At 39.9% G+C, this 20,263-nt stretch overlaps 2 protein-coding genes across 5 annotated transcripts in view; one reads left to right on the top strand and one right to left on the bottom strand.

The window, feature by feature from the left end:
- Positions 1-9,481: 9,481 nt before the first annotated feature.
- On the bottom strand, positions 9,482-12,861 carry FBXO48 (F-box protein 48). Of its 3 annotated transcripts, none has more exons than XM_060169653.1 (4): positions 12,783-12,861; positions 11,940-12,064; positions 10,234-10,575; positions 9,482-9,793 (listed from the first exon to the last, which is right to left on the bottom strand). In XM_060169653.1, exons 3-4 carry the CDS (start codon positions 10,537-10,539, stop codon positions 9,632-9,634), a joined length of 468 nt encoding a protein of 155 aa, XP_060025636.1. In that variant the 5' UTR covers positions 10,540-10,575; positions 11,940-12,064; positions 12,783-12,861; the 3' UTR covers positions 9,482-9,631. The 3 variants fall into 3 exon arrangements, with proteins under 3 accessions (XP_060025636.1, XP_060025637.1, XP_060025638.1); XM_060169654.1 differs by having other exon boundaries at positions 12,787-12,855; XM_060169655.1 differs by lacking the exon at positions 12,783-12,861 and adding an exon at positions 12,438-12,653.
- Positions 12,862-13,200: 339 nt separating this feature from the next.
- Positions 13,201-20,263, top strand: part of APLF (aprataxin and PNKP like factor) — an 86,376-nt gene continuing 79,313 nt past the window's right edge. For both annotated transcript variants that reach the window (XM_060169483.1, XM_060169482.1), the window contains exon 1: positions 13,201-13,410. In XM_060169483.1, coding sequence (XP_060025466.1) covers positions 13,315-13,410 — 96 coding nt within the window. In that variant the 5' untranslated portion in view covers positions 13,201-13,314. The remainder of the gene's footprint in view (positions 13,411-20,263) is intronic.

Raw genomic sequence — 20,263 nt, 5'->3', positions numbered from 1 at the left:
TTTTCTTAGTCAGGCTTTCAATGCAAAGACCCAGGCACTTGAGAAGGGTGTTCTGAATTCCAAAAGATTCACTTTAAATAAATCTAGAACAGGGTTTACTAAGTGAACTACCATAAAATAGGAAGGATGCAAGATACAACTAAAGTTCAGCATTCCCACTCAAAAAGCAATTGAGATGTTTGCCGGTTGGTGGGAAGAAGAAAATCAGAGAAGACTAAAGGATGTCTGTATGGGGCACCTCTGAGAGTCCTGCTCATACATTCCCTGAGAGTGGAACCCCCCAATCCCAGACATGTTTGAGGGATTTCACGGCAGAACATCCTATATTCCTCCAAAAACCTGGGAGAATTCCTGTGTCCTATAACAGCATGAGGCAGCAGCAGGGGAGTGGAAAGGGGCATGCTGCGGGTCCGTAGGCAGAGTGGGCCTGAGAAGAGGCTGGGTTACCTTACAGGGTCATGGCTTCGTCAGCAACCATTTTGTGTTCATTGCGGGGTGTGGAGTTGGGAGGGGGGACGAGACATGCTGTGAGACCTAACCTTGCCTATTAAACGTTCTCCAGTCATTTCCAGGTTAACTCAGGCTCAGCACCTTACTCTTTCAGGGTTAGGGTTGCCAGGGAAAAAACAGATGCCTAGTTAAATTTGGATTTCAGATAAAAGAATGAACAATTTATGTTCTAGTGTAAGTATATCCTATTCAGTATAGTAAAATGATTTGTTGTTTATCTAAAATAAAAATTTAACTGGGCACCTTGTGTTTTTATTTGCTAAATCTGGCAGTCCTATTTGGAGTTCCTCTTTCCTTTTTCCTTCCCCTTTCCTGGCATCCAGGCAGAGCAGGAAGCTTGAGTAACAGCGTCAAGGGCAAAGCCTGTGGTTGCCCTGCGAGCCAAGTGAGGCCTTCACTTCTAACAGCCTCCTGAAAGGCCTCTTTCCTTGTGGGCAGTAGCTTTTCCTCACACTGTATCCTTTGTCCCTGTAATTTGCAGCCTCTTCTCTGGGAGTGATCAGGGCTCAGGGCATGGGTGTCCTCCCACTGCTGCCTTTGGCCCACTGCAAATCTTACTGCACTGATGGTGCTGTAACAACTCTGTGGCATTCTCTATTTGGCTCCTGGTTTCGGTTGTCAATCCCAGGGTTCTACTTTGGGGTCCTTTTGCCTTATTTTTCAGCTACTTCTATAGCCCTCTCATAGAGCATGGGATCCTTTTCAATGGTCTCCTGCATGTCCCAATGAGCTGAGGAAACTTGAGGGTTACTTCTCTCTCTCCATTGCTTCTGGAAGTCCAATTATAAATATACTAAAGTTTTGTATTCTGACTCATAATCTCTAAATCCTTTTTTTAAAAAATAATTTTTCTCTCTGTGCTTTGGCTCAAAACATTTTTCTATTGTTCTATTTCTCAGTTCACAAATGTCTTTTTTCTGCAGTGTTCTAATCTGCCATTAAACCAACATACTGAGTTTTCCTGTCTGCTGTTATACTTTTTAGTTCTAGAACTTCCATTTAGTTCTTTTTTATTCTAGAATTTTCTGGTAAAATTCTTCATTGTTATCTCTTTTCTTCCATTTACTTGGACTTATTAAATATAGTTATTGTGAAGTCCTTGTTGGCAAACTCCACTAATTCCCTTTGACTTGGGTCCTTTCTCTTGACTTTCCATCATTTAATTCTGTCTTTTAGTATGCCTGGTAACTTTTTATTGTATGTAGACATTGTATATTATAACCTATAGAGGCTCCAAGTGATATTATCTTCCTCTAAAGAGGAAGTGTCTTCTGCTAGGCCCAGGGGTTTGCTCATCTTAATCAAATTAGATTTAGCTGAATTGAGGCTGCAGACTTTTTTGTGGAGCCCTCCAGGGGTTTAAACTGAGAACCTGGATGCTCACCTGGGCCCCTCTGTCTGGTGGACCCCAACTCTAATTAGTTTCCTTGGCAGTGTGAGACCGTGTGAAAACTCTGCTCTGTTTCTCAGAGGCTCTCTGCTTAGCTTCTTAACCTCCAATTCTGCAGGGTTCAGAGTTTGGCAAATGTCTTAAGACTTAGCTCTCCGCCTCTTCCTTCTGGTTGAGCCTTCAAGTCTCCAATTTTGTCTCTTCAGTCCTCTTGAGACCACCCACAGCTCTGCTAGATCCCCTGCCTCCTCTGCCAAGGTCCTCTATCTTAACAAAGGCCAGATTCTCAGTTTTTTTTGCATCACACCTGGAATTGCCAAATGTTTTCAGGGAAAAGAAAACTGCAGAATATCAACTTACCTCTCCAGGTCCATCCTTCTCCAGAATCTTGGTCCCTCTAGCTCTGGTTGCTTTGGCAACTCTCCATTAGCTTTCTGTTGATGTTTTCTGTTTCATGTCTTTTCTACTTATTTGAGGCAGTAGCATTGCTCTTATATATCATTATTATATTTTTTGTGTTTTTTCTATCAATTGCTGACAGAGGTGTGATAAAATGTCCTACTGTGATTATGGATTCTTCTACTTGTTCTTGTAGTTAATTTTTATTTCTATATTTTCATGCTGTATTATTAAATTCATACAAATAGAAAAGACAATCTTCATGGTGAATTGTGTTTTTTATAATTGTATAGTTTTGTAAAAAATACTACAGTTATATACTTTTCCTTAAAGTTTAATTTGTCTGATATTAGATGCATCAACTTTTTTCTTTTGTCAGTGTTTGCATAGCATATAGTTTTCCATCCTTCTACTTAACACTTTTTTATATCCTTAAGTTTTGATGTGTCTCTTGTAAAATGAATGTAGTTGAAAACAAGTCCCCCTAAAACTGAGTTCCTCTGCTGAGTTTATGATTAACCTCTCTATACAAAACTTTACTCCCTTTCTTGTCCCACACCTGTTCCCCTCAAGATTGAGGAGTACCAAAGAAAAGGGGAATGAAACTGAGCAGGACACTTTGGGGCTCTCCTGGGTACAAAAGCCCTTCTGTGTCCCCTGTTTCTTGTTTGTAGAAAAAAACTTTAGTCTCCTAGGTCTTCCCTGAGTTCTAAAGAGCAGGCACAGGCAGTTACTAATTAGGGAAGTGAGGGAATGCAGAAACAAAGGAAAAGCAGTTAAACAAGAAAAGCAATGACAATAATTCAGCAATAAAACAGAGTCCTAGTTCCTTCTCAAAGGATATGATAGATATCATAATCTATCAGATATTATAGATATCTAGATACCTACAAAATCTGATAGATATGGATATTTTAAAGTTGTTCTTCAGGAACTAGGGCTCCCCTCCCTCACTCAGGTGGAGGATGGTACTCCAGACTGGTTGGAACCAGAAAGTTGATGATTAAGATTTCTGAAAACCACCCTGTTACCCCACCACAAACGAATCAGAAGAAATTCATGCATCCTGAAACCCTCAACCCCAAATGTTGCCTTTAAAAGTGCTTCTCAGAAAGCCATCAGGGAGTTCGGGTCTTTTGAGCATGAGCTGCCTGTACTCCTTGCTTGGCACCTGAAATAAATGCTGTATTTTCTTTCACCACAACCTGGTGTCAGTAAATTGGCTTTGCTGTGCATCAGGCAAGCAGACCCAAGTTCAGTTTGGTAACACAGTTAAAAAAAAAATCCAGTCTAATATCTTTGTCTTTCCATTGCAGATTTTATTATTGCCTTATACTTGGCATTCATTGAGATTTGTCCACATATTTACCACTTTTCTTGCTTTCTATTCGTTCCTGTATTCCAACCAGATTAAATCTGGGAACATATTCTTTTTACCTTTTCAATATATACTTTAGTTCAAGTCCATTCATGAAGAACTCTCCCAGTTTTTGTTCTCCTGAGCATGTCTTTGCTTCACTTTTCTTCTTGAAAAGTATTTCCTCTGGGTACGGAATTCTCAGTTGGTACTTTTCTTCTTTGGAAAGCTTTTTGAAGATAACAACCTTTTGTTCTTGTTAAGAAGAAATCATTCAATTATTGTTCATCCAATGGTAGTTTGACCTTTTTCTTTGACTGCTTTCCTTTTTCCCTTTGTCCTTACTTTTCAGCATATTTAGCTTAAGAGGGGGTATATATTTTATTTAGCATGTTTGCAGACTGTATGGCTTCTTGAATCTGTGACTTAAGGTCTTTCAAAAATTTTGGGAAGTTCTTAGCTGTCATTGCTTCAAAATTGCTTCTATCTCATTCTATCTCTCCTTGTCTTTTTGAACTCTAATTATACATGTATAGAGCTTCTCACTTCATTATAAATGTTTTTCCACTATTCTCTTTTCTGTATTTTTCATCCTTTCTTTCTTTTTGCCTCATTCTGGATATTTTCTTTGTACTTATCTTCAGATTCATTAACACTTTCTCCGCTCTTAGCTGTGCTTAATCTGCTGTTAAATCCATCTATTGCTTTCTTAGCATGTCATTTTACTTTTTACTTGTATAATTCCCATTTGGCTCTTCTTATTATTTTTATTTCTCTGATGAAATTCTCAACTTGCTTTTTATGTCATTGGTTACCTCAAGCTTTGTTATTTTGGAGACTGCATCTGATAATTCCAACTGTGGGTCTTTTCCATTGTGTTTTTCTCTTTGATTTTATTCATTGTAATGTCTCCTCATGTGTGTGTGTGTGTGTGTGTGTGTGTGTGTGTATGCACATCAGACACTGATTTTTTAAAATGCTTATAGAGATAATATAAAGCCTAAAATGTTGATATGTTTCTCCAGGGAGGACTTTTTTTTTTTTTGCTTCTGCCAAGTGTCTAGGGCATTATTCTTCTGGGATCCTCTCATTGCAGTTTCAGAGGTTGAGATGTTTTGAAGGTGCATGGTTTTCCTGTGAGGTACTATGTACTTCCAGGTCACTTCCATTCCTAGGATGCTGTCCTTCTGGGTCCCAAACCACAAGAAGGTAGATTACTAAGGAGAGGGGTTACTGGTTCCCTTTCTCTTAGTGAATCCTAGATTCTGCTCATTGTCCTCGTGGCCTTGCAGGCTTTCAAAATCTACTTAATCTCTCAGCTGCTCCTGCAGAAACTGGCAAATGCTTCATGGCAAGATTAACCTCAATTATTGACTTACCTCTTTGGTTCTCTTTCTTTCCCCAGAAACTGGTCCAATATTTCTTTTCTATCTTATTAGCTCTGGGATGCCTTCAAATAGATTAATTTCCCCCCCAGGTTTTCGAGTTGTCCTGAGTAGGATATCTTGTCAGAATTATCTGTTCTGCCATTAGTAGAAATGTAAGTTCTATATATTTAATATTAATTTCCCATAGATTCTCTTTATACTTGCAATGGGAGATGCTTCATGTTAGTCTTAGTCTGTCATGTTGTCTCAACATAAGAACAAAGTGCTGAATTTATAAAAGACACTTTACTCTAGTGGTTAAAAGCTTGTTCTCTGAAATCAGAGATTTGTGTTTAAATAGTAGGTTTTTATTTTCTTTTTATACTTATGTTTTAGATTACCTGGCAAAGAACTTGGTGATGATTTCCTATGCTGTTTAAAAATCTAATTAATTGGGAAGATGAAATTATAAAGTATTTAGCATAGGGCAGCCATGGGGGAATAATCTAGAAACACGTTGTTGAAAAAAGAAATCTTAGCTCCAGGGAAAAAATAACACTTTAAATAGAGAGATTTGGTGATTATCATCTCAAGCAGATGATCAGATTACCCTCTCACATTGTAAAGTGATCGGACATCATGTGCTTCTTAATGTAGTACAATAAGAAGTATATTACATCACCTATGCAGTCTAATTGCTGAATGTGTTTTACCTGAATCAGATCATAAAGGGAGAATAAGACAAATCAATTACAGAACATTCTATAAGATAACCAGTCTGAATTCTTAAAAAAAAATCAAAAACAAAAAACAAGTCAATATCCTGAAAAAAAAAATCAAAGGGCAGGGAGATGCTTCTGGTTAAAAGAGATTAAAGGAACATAAAAAAATGCTATGCATATGTAAACCTTGTCTGGATCTTGAATTGGGGAAAAAAATCTATAAAAGATATTTTTGGAACCATTGGGAAAATTTAAATAGGGATTGTAAATTAGATGATATTATTGAATTAATATAAAAAAATAGATGTGCTGGGCTTCCCTGGTGGCACAGTGGTTGAGAGTCCGCCTGCTGATGCAGGGGACATGGGTTCGTGCCCTGGTCTGGGAGGATCCCACATGCCGCGGAGCAGCTGGTCCCAGGAGCCATGGCCGCTGAGCCTGTGCATCTGGAGCCTGTGCTCCGCAACAGGAGAGGCCACAGCAGTGAGAGGCCCGCGTACTGCAAAAAAAAAAAAAAAAAAAAAAAAAAAAAAAAATGTGCTAATGAAATTGTACTTAGGAGACTGTACTTATTCTTAGGAGATGCATGCTGAAGTATTTAGGAGTGAAGTATCATGTCTGCAACTTATTTTCAAATGTTTCAGCAAAAATAAATAATAAATGTGGAAACGTTAACAACTGGTATATCTAGGTGAAGATATACATGTAAGAGTTTTTTGATGTATCTGTGGGGAGGAAGGTGATCTCCGCGTCTTACTCTTCCACTATCTTGAAGCTCCTCCCATGTAAGAGTTTTTTTGTCATGTATTATTCCTTTTCTGGGGGTTTGAAATTTTTCAAAATAAAAAGTTGAAGGAACATTCTTGGCTCTTTCATTTGAGTTACTTGTTCTCAGATTAGTTTTTATTTGTTCAAAATAAAAATTTAATGAGCACCTACTATGTATTATTCTTACAGGTGCTGAGGAGTGGGGTTGAACTAGACAGATAAGATCATTCTCTAATTTTCAGTTCCTTCATGCATAAAATGGATATAGAGTTAGAGTACCCCCCACATAAGCACAATGCTTGGGGCAGAGTAGGCATTCAATAAATGTTGGCTGTTGTAATTAATCAACTTTGTCCATTGTTGACCTAATTTCATCCATTTGATGGTTTTGTTCTTTCAACTCTACTTTAAATAAAAATGTGTGATCTTCCATCTTATATATTCTTCCCAAGCCATTTCCTAGTGTTAATACTCATCTTATTTTTATTAATATTATTAGGGCACTGGAAGTCTTGGAGAGAAGATATCATGTAAAGTCAAAGCAAAGATGAAATTAGACTGGTTAGGGGTATACTTTTCAAATTAGGCTTCTATACATGACTATTCTAAGGTCTAAAGTTTATATTCCCATAGATTTTATTAATGATTATCCTGGTTTAAGATTGGGTTATAAACTAGAAGCAACTAAGGAAAGGTTTCTAAAAACAAACAAACAAAGAAACTAGGTCTTGAGCTGATCAAACATTATACAACATTGGAAATTCTTTAATCCTCTATCCCCAATAACCTTAACTCTTTTTACAAACTGTGCATATGTAACATGTTATTTATCTCTGAGAGAAAGCACTCCTTCCTTTCATTCTACTCCACACACACATGTCCTCAGAAGCCAATGGCTTGGTCTGATAAATGTATAATTCATTCTAAGCCCATTCTGTAAATTTGTCATTAAGTTCCAAAACTTTCCTTTCAGTGTAGACTGTGATCATAGTTTATAACTTAATTATACATAGAATTATTTTAGTGGTATAATACTAAAACAAAAACCAAACTAAAGAGTATTCATATAACAAAATAATACTTAAGACTGATTGGGGTGACCCAATAATTAAAAATAAGTGAAACTTTTCGGTGAAGTTTATTTGCAAGTGTTTATTCAAAGAATTTAAAAAAATATTTCAACTTTTCCTATTTTTCTCTTACAGCTTTTGAGAAAACAAGAATAATTCTTCATATATTAGCATTAATATTAAGCATCCCATATATCTTATAGGTTGTACATTGCATTTCAATACAATCTTATCCACTAACAATATGTTAAATTATTTTTATTTTACATTCTGGGTAGGATTAAAATAAATAATATGGAAATAATTTAACAGATCTTTATGGAACTATGTTCCAGGTTTGGGAACACAAAAATAAATAAATGGACCCTGCTATTAAGAAGCTCACAGCCTAAAAGGGGAGATAGACAAATAAAACAGACAATTTAATGTAGTATCCAGCTTTGAGAACGGTATGTGCAAAGAACTAGGGGAACCTTAAGAGGGTCAATTAATCCAGAATGGTAGAAGTTTGAGATGGTTTCCAGGTCGGGATGACATATTTTACAAAAGAATTTGCCAAGAAAAGAAGTAATGGTGGGTGAGAAGAAGAACATTCCTATAGCAGGGATGACTGAATAGTCCTAGGGACTGGACTGCCTGATCTTCAAGGCCCCTTCCAACCCCAAGAAGACAGTAGGAGACAATCAGTCATCATCTACTTGATCCAACAAAGGGAATTTGTATAGAGTGGGGCACCTTCCTGATATTTGCCTATTCGTGGAATACCGATTTCCTGGACTCATTTTTTCATGCTATAGAGCACCATTTAAGAAGAAAATCCCATGCTAACTAAAGGTTTTGTAGACACTTTACCTATGGTGCTGATCACAGATTCAGAATGAAAAATCTGGAATAGTGAATATTATATCATCTACTTTTAAGAAAAAGAGAATAAAAGTTAAAGACTCCTATAAAGCTCTAAACTTCAACAAAGTATACAGGTTTCTCGAAAATAATATTTTTCTTTCTCTTCAGTGTGGAGAAAACAGAAAGGAGCCGGTCCTTTGTCTTGGTTATCTACAAGGAGTACACTAGATGGTGCTATAAGGCTGTCAAAAAGAAGGTAAGTTTCACCAAGAAAAATAGTGTGGAGGTTCTGATGGCCCTTATGTGTGCTGAAAACTTTCCATATATTTTCAGTCCCTGAGAGCAATTCTAGGTTTGTAGGCAAGTAACGGGAGTCTTAATCTCACAAGCTTTAGCCCTCTGGTCAGGTTCATTTTAAATTAAACCACAAGTTTAACACAAAACGGTTTCAGTGTTTGACAATTCAATCTGATTCCACTGAAATGGAAATTTTAAAGTTATGGAAATACAAATTTATTATACATTTAAACATATTGCTATTAATTTCATTTAGGGAGTCTCCCCATGAGTCTAGTTATGTCTACTAATTAATAAATCTCTAGGGCTTCCCTGGTGGCACAGTGGTTGAGAGTCCACCTGCCGTTGCAGAGGACATGGGTTCGCGCCCCGGTCCGGGAAGCTCCCACATGCCGTGGAGTGGCTGGGCCCGTGAGCCATGGCCGCTGAGCCTGCGCAACGCTCTCCCGCAACGGGAGAGGCCACAACAGTGAGAGGCCCGCGTATCGCAAAAAAAAAAAAAAAAATCTCTAAGTCAGTTTCTTCAAATGGTTTCCTGAATTTTCAAGTTATCATTAAGCAGAAAATACCAATCAAACTCTCTTATCATTAAAGTACTGCAACAGAGTAACACAAATACATGAAACAATACATTTTGAAATCACTCTATCAGTATAGTTTTTTACATAAATAGCATTTCATGATTTTTCCACATTACAATAAAACCAGAAACGTATTTTTAACTAAAGTGCAAAATAAAATCAAAGCTATATTTTTATAATATGTTCTACTTAGTTTTCTTTTAAATGTTAAATAGTAAAAAGGCAAACAAAAAAATGGACGGCTAAAGATATACCTTTTATAAACTAAGAGTCACTTTAGTTTTAAACTCTCAAAGTTAGGAGATCTGTATGTGATTTTTCTGCTTATCTTTCCAGTTCTGCTTCTAGAATTTCCCCCCATGTGTCTGCATCCATTGGGTACATGATTTTTTCTGGTAGGCTGATAGGAGAACATATGTTGCTATATCTGCCACTTAGCCATTCATGTTTCACTTTACTCTTCTGGTAATTCCTCAGTAGTATTACCTGAAAGAGGTAAACCACCATTGTTAAAGAAGGTAGTCAGTGGTTGGTGAGTGAGTTTGTTTGAAACTAGAGAAGCTGATTGAGAGAGCTGAAAAGATTATTTACATCGATATATACATATACTAATAAGTGTGTGTGTGTGTGTGTACAGAACAGAGTGACTCACAGAGTCTCCCGGGGGTTTTGGATAAGGTAGAGTGAAATGAAGTAGCTATTGTGGTTAACAGAGGTAAATGCCCCCAAAATGTAAAAAGATGGATGGGAGATAGTGTGGTTTGCAGGAAAAGAATAATAAAATTCAACTTTAACTCCCAAAGCCAACAAACTCTGTATGTCATTCTGGATATGAAATCCTCCCTCTTCCAAGCAGAAGGTAGGCTTGGGCTCAAACTGACCACCATATTGTCAAGAACACTGCAGACTCCATAGGTTAAACTTACCCTCCAGGGATAACCACTCTCTAGATCATCATCTATCTCTCTTTGGCATACAGCTCTCACAGTCAGGCAATGAGGTTTCCACAAGGCATCGCTGTGTCTTATTGTGTGATTCCAGCTCCTGCACGTCACTGAAGCCCTGCACAAACTCCAGATGTCCAGCTGACTGAAAATTTTAAAAGTAACTTCTGGAGGCAGCAGTTCAACAAAGTTATTCTGACGCTCTTTTATTTCCTTCTCAGCATCCGCAGAGCTCAATTCTAGGTCAGAAACCCTTGAACTGTGGTTCCTCTTGGAGTTTTTCTTCATAGCTTGATGTTTTAGTGAATTATCCTCATAAGTAAGCTAAAAGGCAAAAGTTAAAAAGACTCACTCCCTTTAGATCAGACTATAGATCCTACTCTGAGCCAGATACTTTCTGGGTGTGATTTAATGAACTTTAACTTTCTTGACTTGAGCTTCTCAGTCTGTAAAATGGGGCCAATGATGCTTCTCTGGGGTGTGTTCTTGCAAGCATAAACAAGGATAATGTGTAAAACATCTAGCCCCACATCTGAATTGCATGTGGGAGGCACCCAACACATGTTACTTCCTTTCTTCTTTTTAGACATTTTTGGTAAATGGGTTTGTTTCTAAATATTTGGTTTTTTTTTTACTCCCAACGAACATTATCTTAAAAAAGAGAAGTGATTCTTCACAGTCAGACTATAATTTATTTTTAGCAGTAGAAACGAATATTGTGAGAACACATTCGATTCCAAGTACTGATTGAAAATACTTTTGAAAAGTATTCGATTCTATTTAACTCATTAATATTTGTCTGTGGGAACCAATGCCTTGTCATTAAATTCTTCATCTACAGTTTGTGACTTAATCATAAACTTGATCAACGTTTAGTAGTTTATATAAGAATTGTTTATCTACTTACATCTAATGGGTAGGTGCTCACATTTGACACAAATACTAACTGAAATAGACAAGAAGTTGAGGTCTGGGTTATACTGACAAAATTTCAAATATTCAATAAGAGTAGTGTTTTAGAAATGGTTTTTATTTATTTATTCTTGGCTGTGTTGGGTCTTCGTTTCTGTGCGAGGGCTTTCTCTAGTTGCAGCGAGCGGGGGCCACTCTTCATCGCGGTGCGTGGGCCTCTCACTGTCGTGGCCTCTCTTGTTGCGGAGCACAGGCTCCAGACGCGCAGGCTCAGTAGTTGTGACTCACAGGCCCAGTTGCTCCGCGGCATGTGGGATCTTCCCAGGCCAGGGCTCGAACCCGTGTCCCCTGCATTGGCAGGCAGATTCGCAACCACTGCGCCACCAGGGAAGCCCCTAGAAATGGCTTTTTGAAGCTACACTACATGCATAGTCAATTATGAATTAAGATAACAGTCACTGAGGCCATCAAGCAACAGTGACTAACAACTATAAACAATGTTTATAACTCATCGGGGTATAGCACGTGACTAAAAATTTAAAGTCCAGTTTCAGCTAATTTACCTAAGGTGCATGGTGCAGGCTTCTGAAATCAGTTGAAAGCATGGAGCTATTCTGGCATATAAAGACAGTTCATATTTACTTAAAATCAGTTTATTCCATTTTGCACTTCCTTTTATAATGAGGGGTGGCATCACAGGAGAGGTTTCAGATACAGCTAAATACTTCTTCTAGCTCAGCTAATGACAAATTCCCCTTTCCAGATGTGCTACTCACCTATATGTTTCTATACTTGCCAAGACCACAGACACTCCCATTCATTTGGTGGTTTATGATCCAAATTAGCTCTGGTGGTTAGGATTTTAATGTCTGAGTTCAGCAGAGGACTTCCTCTTGAGAGTCTGGGTAAGTAAGAAAGCAAACTGGTAAAAACAAGTTCATGAGTCAAGTTTTTGTCACCCCATCCTCCTGCCCCATTAATATAAACCAAAGCCAAACTACTCTATCACATATTAGGAAAAAGTTACTGTGCATTTAAATGCACATTTGTTACTTCTCCCAAGATCTCAGTGGGGATAAAATGCGTCCTGCCTTTACAGTTATACCACAGGAGGCAGATGAAAGCTTTTGAATTTAACAGATGGGGGTGCCTTGGTGAGGTTCCTAAAATCCCACTAGGCATTTTTCTTCTTTTAAGTCCAGTTTTGCCTGGATACCTAGAAACCTATCCTCTTCTGCCCCTTCTTCTTTCTGAACCAAACTTTGCTGAATTACCTCTCTAGTTAGGTGACAGATCGCCCCCCTTTCGGGTGTCACACGGAGGGAGGGATCGGAAGGCAGCGCAGACGCCCGGCTCTCGGGGAGCCCTCACCCCCTGCGGACCCCGCAGGTCGGAAGGAACGACCCCACGTCCTTTCTGAGCCACCCTCCTGTTGTGTCCCGCCCAGACTGCATTTGCCGGAGTCCAAACCAACGGGGCACTGACAAGTAAACAATAACAACCGTCAGCACCAAATGTCACCGCAGCTCCGGCCGGCTAAGCGGACGCTTGAGCTAGCGCCAGGGCCGCGCCCCCAAGCACGCCCGCCCAAAGTCAGCCGGAAGAGAAGACCCTCCTACCTACTGGGCCTTCGCGACCTCTCCTTCAACGATTTAAACCTTCCGGACTTCGAACCCTGCCCCTTCAAGTCCCTCACGTCCAGCCCACTCTAGCCCCGCCTTGCTGACTAGTATTTCGCACAGGCGCAGAGAGGAGCGCGCATTGCCTCTTGGGATTGGTAGTTTTCCAAGGGCGTCTCAGCTCGGCAAGCGAGGAGAAGTGGAGGCGCCACGGACTACAAGGACCGGTGTCCTCCGAGACAGGTGGGCGGTGAGAAGGACTGGGGGGGTTTAACCGGGGCTTTTAAACAATAGTTTGGAGGCGGCGTGAAGGGGGAAATCCCTGAGCTAGTCACTGGTCTGAGTGGAGGGGCGGGACTCCGTACCCGCGCTGGGGCCCCAGCTCCGCGCGGCCTGGTCACGCTCAGGGGCAGTCTTTGCTCCACCTCCCCCTGTGTTTTCCGGGGGCCTGCGTAGGCCCGGCGCCCGTCCATGGAAGGCGGAAACGGCTGCGGGGTCCGGCTCCTCGCGAAGGGGTCTAATCCTCGCGGCCATGTCCCGGGTCTTCGAGCTGCAGCCTCAGGACGGCGGCCCCCGGGTGGCCCTGGCGCCGGGGGAGACGGTGGTCGGCCGCGGGCCGCTGCTGGGAGTAAGTGTGGCGGAGGCTCGTTGGCCCCGGAGAGCCGCGAGATCCTGGCCCGCTTTTGAGGCCCTACTCGGGGTCCTGCGCCTATTCCCCACCGCGCCGGCCAGGCCTGTCTGGATTTTAGAAGTTTGGGGGCAGCACGTTTTTCAGTCAACTTGACTTGGGTTATCATCATTATAATCTTACCCGGGAGTCGGCAAACTGTGGCTCTGGCTCCAAATCCAGCCTGCTTTTGTTTGGACCCACCTACTAAGAATGATTCTCAAATTTTAAACTGTAAAACGTAAACAAAAAATCCATGTTAAGCGTTTCAGGGAGAACAATTGCTCTAAGGGTTGGGGCTGTTGCCTCTTGGCCACAGTGTTTACAGTAGTTTCTGGCCCTTTACAGAAAAAGCTTGCCAACCTCTGATCTTAGCTTTTCTAGAATAATTTCTTTTAAGCTTTGGCTCCTTTGGTGGTACTGTGTCGGCTTTACTTTTATTGTAGTAGCCTTTTTCAGCAACAGTGGCTCACCCTTCTGTAGCGTGTAGTATTCCAGGCATTGATCTAAGGACTTTACCTATACCAACTTCTTAATCCTTTCCAAACCCTATGAATTAGGTGCTCTTATTATCTTCATTGTTCAGATGAGAAAATTGAGCTATGGATTGGTTATTTAAAGGGCACACACAGCTTTTGGACGCAGAGTGCCATTGGGCTACGTAGTCTTCCTCTGGGATGTTTAGGAGTTAGAAAACTTGCCTGTACCATTCTGGAATTTTGGAGATCTCTCCCTAAATACATATATGTTGTTTTCTCAACATTCATCATGTCTTGTTTAGTGCCTGCTTTGCGCAGCATGTCGTGCAGACCCTAGCACTGCGGGTCACACAGGGATGAATGGGTCCTTGCCCTCCAGTTTTCTCTTGGACTGTCCCAACACAGCTGTGTCAGTGAGCCAATACCAGGGAGTAAGGAGTGTTGTCTGTTACCCTGGTTAACCTCCAGTGTCTAAATAGAACCATAGGTATTAGCCTTAGGACTCCTCTCCAAGCAGGAAAAGGAGTGGTGGTTCAAGGTGGTGATGGGGAAGTCAGTTCTAAAGGGGTGTGAGTGTATGTGTGCGTACATATATGTGTATGTGGTAAGATTTTTGAGAAAGTTTCAAGTTCACTTGCTGGTTTGTTTGTAGGGTTTTTTGTTTTGTTTTGTTTTTACTTAAATGTTTGTTATTTTTCTTCAAAGTTTATTAACCTATACAAACGTTTGGTGGAACTGTCTGGAGGTTTCCTCCCTCCCTTCCTCCCTTCTTTCCGTCCTTCCTTTCTTCCTTCCTTCCCCTTTTCATCCCTCCTCCCCTCCCTCCCCCTATTTTTCTCTCTCTCTCACTTTATCTCAGTTAGAAACAGAGTATGTGCTTCATCTAGAAATGTTATGTCTGATTACTAATGAGTTTTAATTTCCTTAACATACTGTATCACTAACACCGAGTGCTGAGGATCCGGTTAAATGATGGATGAATTTTAGGCCTCTGTTTTATAAACGTGACATCGGGTCACAGACCGATTCATTATTTGTAGCTTGATCTTTGTGTTATAGGCTTGCTAATGCGAGAGGAGCCTATTTGGTTTCTCTCTTTTTTTTCTTTTTTTTGCTGTACGCGGGCCTTTCACTGTTGCGGCCTCTCCCGTTGCGGAGCACAGGCTCCGGACGAGCAGGCCCAGCGGCCATGGCTCACGGGCCCAGCCGCGGACTGGGGCACGAACCCGTGTCCCCTGTGTCGGCAGGCGGACTCTCAACCACTGCGCCACCAGGGAAGCCCGGTTTCTCTTTTTAAAAATGGTAAGGAATAGAAAGTCAATTATCTGGTCAGGATTTAGCTTTTCCTTTTTGAATCGTCATTCAGTGATGAGATTTAAGTTGCCAAGGCAGGTTATTAGAAGTGGTTACGAATGATACTAGATGTGTGGAAGGAAAACCTTGAAAAACAAATTACCTTGTGGTTCTCAGGATTTTGGAGCTGACAGACAGGTGTTTCTTCTCTGCAGTGGTTTAAACCTACCTGAGGGCTGCTGTTTCAAACAACAGCAATTCCAGTGAGTTTGTTGGTTTGTTTGTAGTGTGTGAGAGAGCAGACTTAGTAAACTCAGGGAGTTTATTGTAAATTCATATCTATCTGAAGTGATTAGTAATAATCAGGATGATTTTTGAACTCTCTTAACTAGCCATGTTTTTTGGAGACAAGTTTCACGAACCTTCATGGCCACAACCTTTAGGTTTATAATTCCAATGTGTAAAGCATTCTTTGTGGTAAAACAATTTGACCGTGGGAATGCCTTCGTATCTTTACAGTGGCAGGAAAACCCTTATAGAGAACACTTGTAGACAACAGAGCACAGTGAAATTTCATTTTCTTGTTCCCTTTGCTTTAGTGTAAGTCATCAGGGAACCCAAGGTCTTTATTTAACTAAGTTGTAATTCTGTTTCCTGATCACCATTTAAAAGGTTTTACAGCAGGATGAATCTCCAGGGAGTTTTCCTAGGTGAAAACAAACAATTCCAAAGGTCACATATTGTATGATTTAATTTACATACTGTTATTGAAATGACAAAATTATAAAGATGGGGACCAACTTAGTGGTTCACAGGGCTTAAGGAAGAGGTGAGGGGAGCAGGAGGGAATTGGGTATGCCTGTAAAACAACAATGAGGGATTTGTTTTGTGTCTTGACTGTGTCAATATCAATATCTGGTTGTGATACTGTACTGTAGTTTTGCAAGATGTTACTGCTGGGGGAAACAGTAAACAGTACAAGAGATCTTTCTGTAATGTATCTTTTAACCATGAATCTACAACTATCTTAAGTAAAAAAATTAGTTAAAAAAAAGATTTTACAGCATCTCAAACAACAGAATACCATTAGGCCCAATTATTTGCTTTATGGTTTTTCTTGAATTAAATCCGATTTTGCTCTTAAATGAAAACTGCTCTGTCTGATTTCAAAGTTTCCTTATTCTGTTTTGATAGTAGGGATTATAGGACCCATTCCTTTATGATCTATTTTCCTCCAAGGAAATAGGACAGCACCTGGTATCTAGTGCGATTTCCTAAAGGCAGATGTGACTGAAGCTACTGCTCTAATTAAAAAGAGAAAGGGCCCCCAGGTGGGGATGGAGTTAGTCCTGGGCTCTAGTGCAGACTCTTCACCAGGCATCAGTTCACCACTTCTAAGACTGTTGTAAGTGTCCCACAAAGTTTATACAAAGTAAGCACTCCCAGGCCTGGCAACTCTGCACTGTTCCTACCTACCTGTTGCCAGACTTCACCTGCTGCAGCTGTCTGGTCTGACAAGGTTTGTCCCTAGGGACGTGCCAAGCACTCCTAGCTTTGCCCTGCCCTCAGTTATTAAGCCTAGTACAATTCCTGACGTATGGTAGGCCTTCAACACATGATCTCTTCCTTTTCTGCATCTCAGCCTCACTCTTCCAACCCTTATAAAGAGCCTACTTGCAACTTAGGTGTAAAAAGGAGAGCGTAGAGTTTTAAAGTGAATATAAATATAGTAACGAGGCAGTGCTACCAACTGCTAAAGCTTAAGGAGCAACATTCATGGTGGATTGTGTTAGCATTTTTTCTATTTTATTGACTAATTAGTAAATTCAGAAAATAGCTAATGAATATATACTATAGTTAGATGGGAGGAATGAAGGAGAAATAAGTCCTTGCTCTCAGGAAACTTATAGTTAGTAGGTATGAGAGACATAGAAGCAAGTAACTAGAAAGGGGAGCTAGGCAGGCACCTCTAGTGAGTGAAGTGGGAGAGAGTAAGAAAAAGTAACACAGGGACACACTGATAGATGACAGTGGTGTCGAAAAGGCCAACTGCCTCAGTGTTGAGGCCACAAGGAGAGGACTGTGTAATGCAGTTTCTGCTACTCACCCCCATTCCTACCTAGTAAGTGTCATATCATTTTTCTCAAAAGTAGTAAGAAATCTAGATTTTTAGATATAACCTCTGATTTTTAAAAGGTCACATTAAAAGTTTTGTTTCAGTACCTTGAGCCAAACAGAAGGATGTAACGTGATACAGATAGGTGTAGGAATGAACCCACAATTAAGATGAGGGCTCAGAGAAGGCTTCGTGAACTCACTGACATATTGAGCTGACTTTAAAGTGTTAGAACAGTTAGAATTTTGATAGGTCGACAGTAGATAGGAAGGGAAGGGCCCTTAAGGCTAAATGAATGATTTAAGGCTCTAGGTTGGAAAGGGTAAGGCACATTGGATAATTGGATAAGCGTTGAGTAGACTTGTGGGATGATCACATTACATCAGTGATTCTGTTTAACTTTTACAGACATTGCTTTTACAACATGTACTAGTTTTCTTTCTTTTTTAAAAATAGGCTTTTTATTTTTCTTAAAAATAAAACCTCCCCTATCAACATCCCCGACCACAGTGGTATATTTGATGAACCTGTATTGGCATGTCATTGTCACTCAAAGCCCACAGTTTACACTAGGGTTCACTCTTGGTGTACATTTTATAGGTTTTGACAACTGTGTAATGACATGTATCCACCATTGCAGTGTTACAGAGTACTGCCCTAAAAATCTCACTGTTCTGTCTGTTCATCTTCCCTCTCCCCTGCAAGCCCTAGCAACTACTGAACTTTTTAACCATCTGCATAGTTTTACCTTTTCCAGAGTATCGTATAGTTGGAATCATACAGTATGTATATGTAGACTTTTTTTCAGATTGGCTTCTTTTCATTCAGTAGTATGTATTTAAGGTTCTTCCATGTCTTTTCCTGTTTTTTTAGTGATGAGTAATATTCCACAGTCTGGATGTTCCACAGTTTATCCATGTGTCTACTGAAGGATATCTAGGTTACTTGCACATTTTGGCAATTATGAATAAAGCTGTTATAAACATCCATGTGCAGGATTTTGTTTGAACATAAGTTTTCAGTTCTTTTGGGTAAATAATAAGGAGTACAATTGCTGGATAGTATGGTGAGAGTGTGTTCAGTGTTGTAAGAAACTGCCAACTGTCTTCCAAAGTGGCTGTACCATTTTTCATTCCCACTGTCAGTGGATGAGAGTTCCTGTTCTTCCACATCCTTGTCGGCATTTGGTGTTGTCAGTGTTTTAGATTTTGGCCATTCTAATAGGTGTGTAGTAAATTGCTTTTCATATGTATTTTCCAATTTAATTCTTTAAATTGTCATCTCCCGGGTACCACTCAATGTGAATACGAGAAACCAGATTTGAAAACCACTTTTAGACACACTAAGTGGAATGCTTGGTCTTTAAGAAATGTCTGCTGGCCTGAACTAAATGTATTTAGAAAGCTTCATTTACCAAAGTCCCAAGTGGGGATTTAGACCCAGTTTTATCTTACTAAGCTTTGCTTGTATTTTTACTCACTATGTTGCCTCTGTCATAATATATTAAAGTTGAGGATGATGTTCTCACATTTGTATAGCATTCACTGTGCAAGCAGAATTGCAAGCCAAACTGATTGAGTGAGTTGAAATTTCAGTGGCAGTGAGTCAGCACAGTTTCATCATATTGGCTAACAATTCGGCAACCTTGAAGTAGGAGCTCAGAAAGTATTGGATTTTACTTTTAAAAGTCTAAATGATCCATATTTCATTAGTATTGTGGATTACATGGGTGTTTGTGAGGTAGTCTGATAACCTACCTCTTATTTACATCATTATTCATGTGAGAAAGTATATTCACAAGTTTCAAAGACCACATCCAGTATATTAATAACCTTATAAAGAGAGATCATGTATAAATTGGAGTCTGCCTAGAGAGCCTCTGGTCAAAATCAAGTCCACTTCCTCAAACTTGTCTTTTCTTAGTATCAGAAATTGCACTTTGATACATTCCACGTGGGATGATATTAAACAGCTTGTGTCAACTAGCTTTTGCTCTGTTCAGAAATAAGGTCTACTTATCATCTAATATGATGGCAGCCTTAGTGTTGATGTCTGACCCCTGGAGTGTGGGCTGGACCCAATACTGGGGATCACTCTAGGTAAGAAAAGTTTATGGTTTGTCAACTGGTTTACAGTAACCAGTCTCTCTTCAATTCAGGTCTTAATTTTATTTTTATCTTTTTTATTTTTTTAAACATCTTTATTAGAGTATAATTGCTTTACAATGGTGTGTCAGTTTCTGCTTTATAACAGAGTGAATCAGTTATACATATACATATGTCCCCATATCTCTTACCTCTTGCATCTCCCTCTCTCCCACCCTCCCTATCCCACCCCTCTAGGTGGTCACAAAGCACCGAGCTGATCTCCCTGTGCTATGCGGCTGCTTCCCACTAGCTATCTGTTTTACATTTGGTAGTGTATATATGTCCATGCCATTCTCTCACTTTGTCACAGCTTACCTTTCCCCCTCCCTGTATCCTCAAGTCCATTCTCTAGTAGATCTGCATCTTTATTCCCGTCTTGCCCTTAGGTTCTCCTGTCCATTTTCTTTTTTTTTTTTTTTTTTAGATTCCATATATATGTGTTAGCATATGGTATTTGTTTTTCTCTTTCTGACTTACTTCACTCTGTATGACAGACTCTAGGTCCATCCACCTCACTACAAATAACTCAGTTTCGTTCCTTTTTATGGCTGAGTAATATTCCATTGTATATATGTGCCACATCTTCTTTATCCATTCATCTGTTGATGGACACTTAGGTTGTTTCCATGTCCTGGCTATTGTAAATAGAGCTGCAATGAACATTGTGGTACATGACTCTTTTTGAATTATGGTTTTCTCAGGGTATATGCCCAGTAATGGGATTGCTGGGTCATATGGTAGTTCTATTTTTAGTTTTTTAAGGAACCTCCATACTGTTC

Source organism: Lagenorhynchus albirostris, chromosome 13, assembly GCF_949774975.1.
Source record: "Lagenorhynchus albirostris chromosome 13, mLagAlb1.1, whole genome shotgun sequence".
NCBI lineage: Eukaryota > Metazoa > Chordata > Mammalia > Artiodactyla > Delphinidae > Lagenorhynchus > Lagenorhynchus albirostris.
Note: the sequence above shows the minus strand (reverse complement) of the source record. Positions and strands in the feature narration are given on the sequence as shown.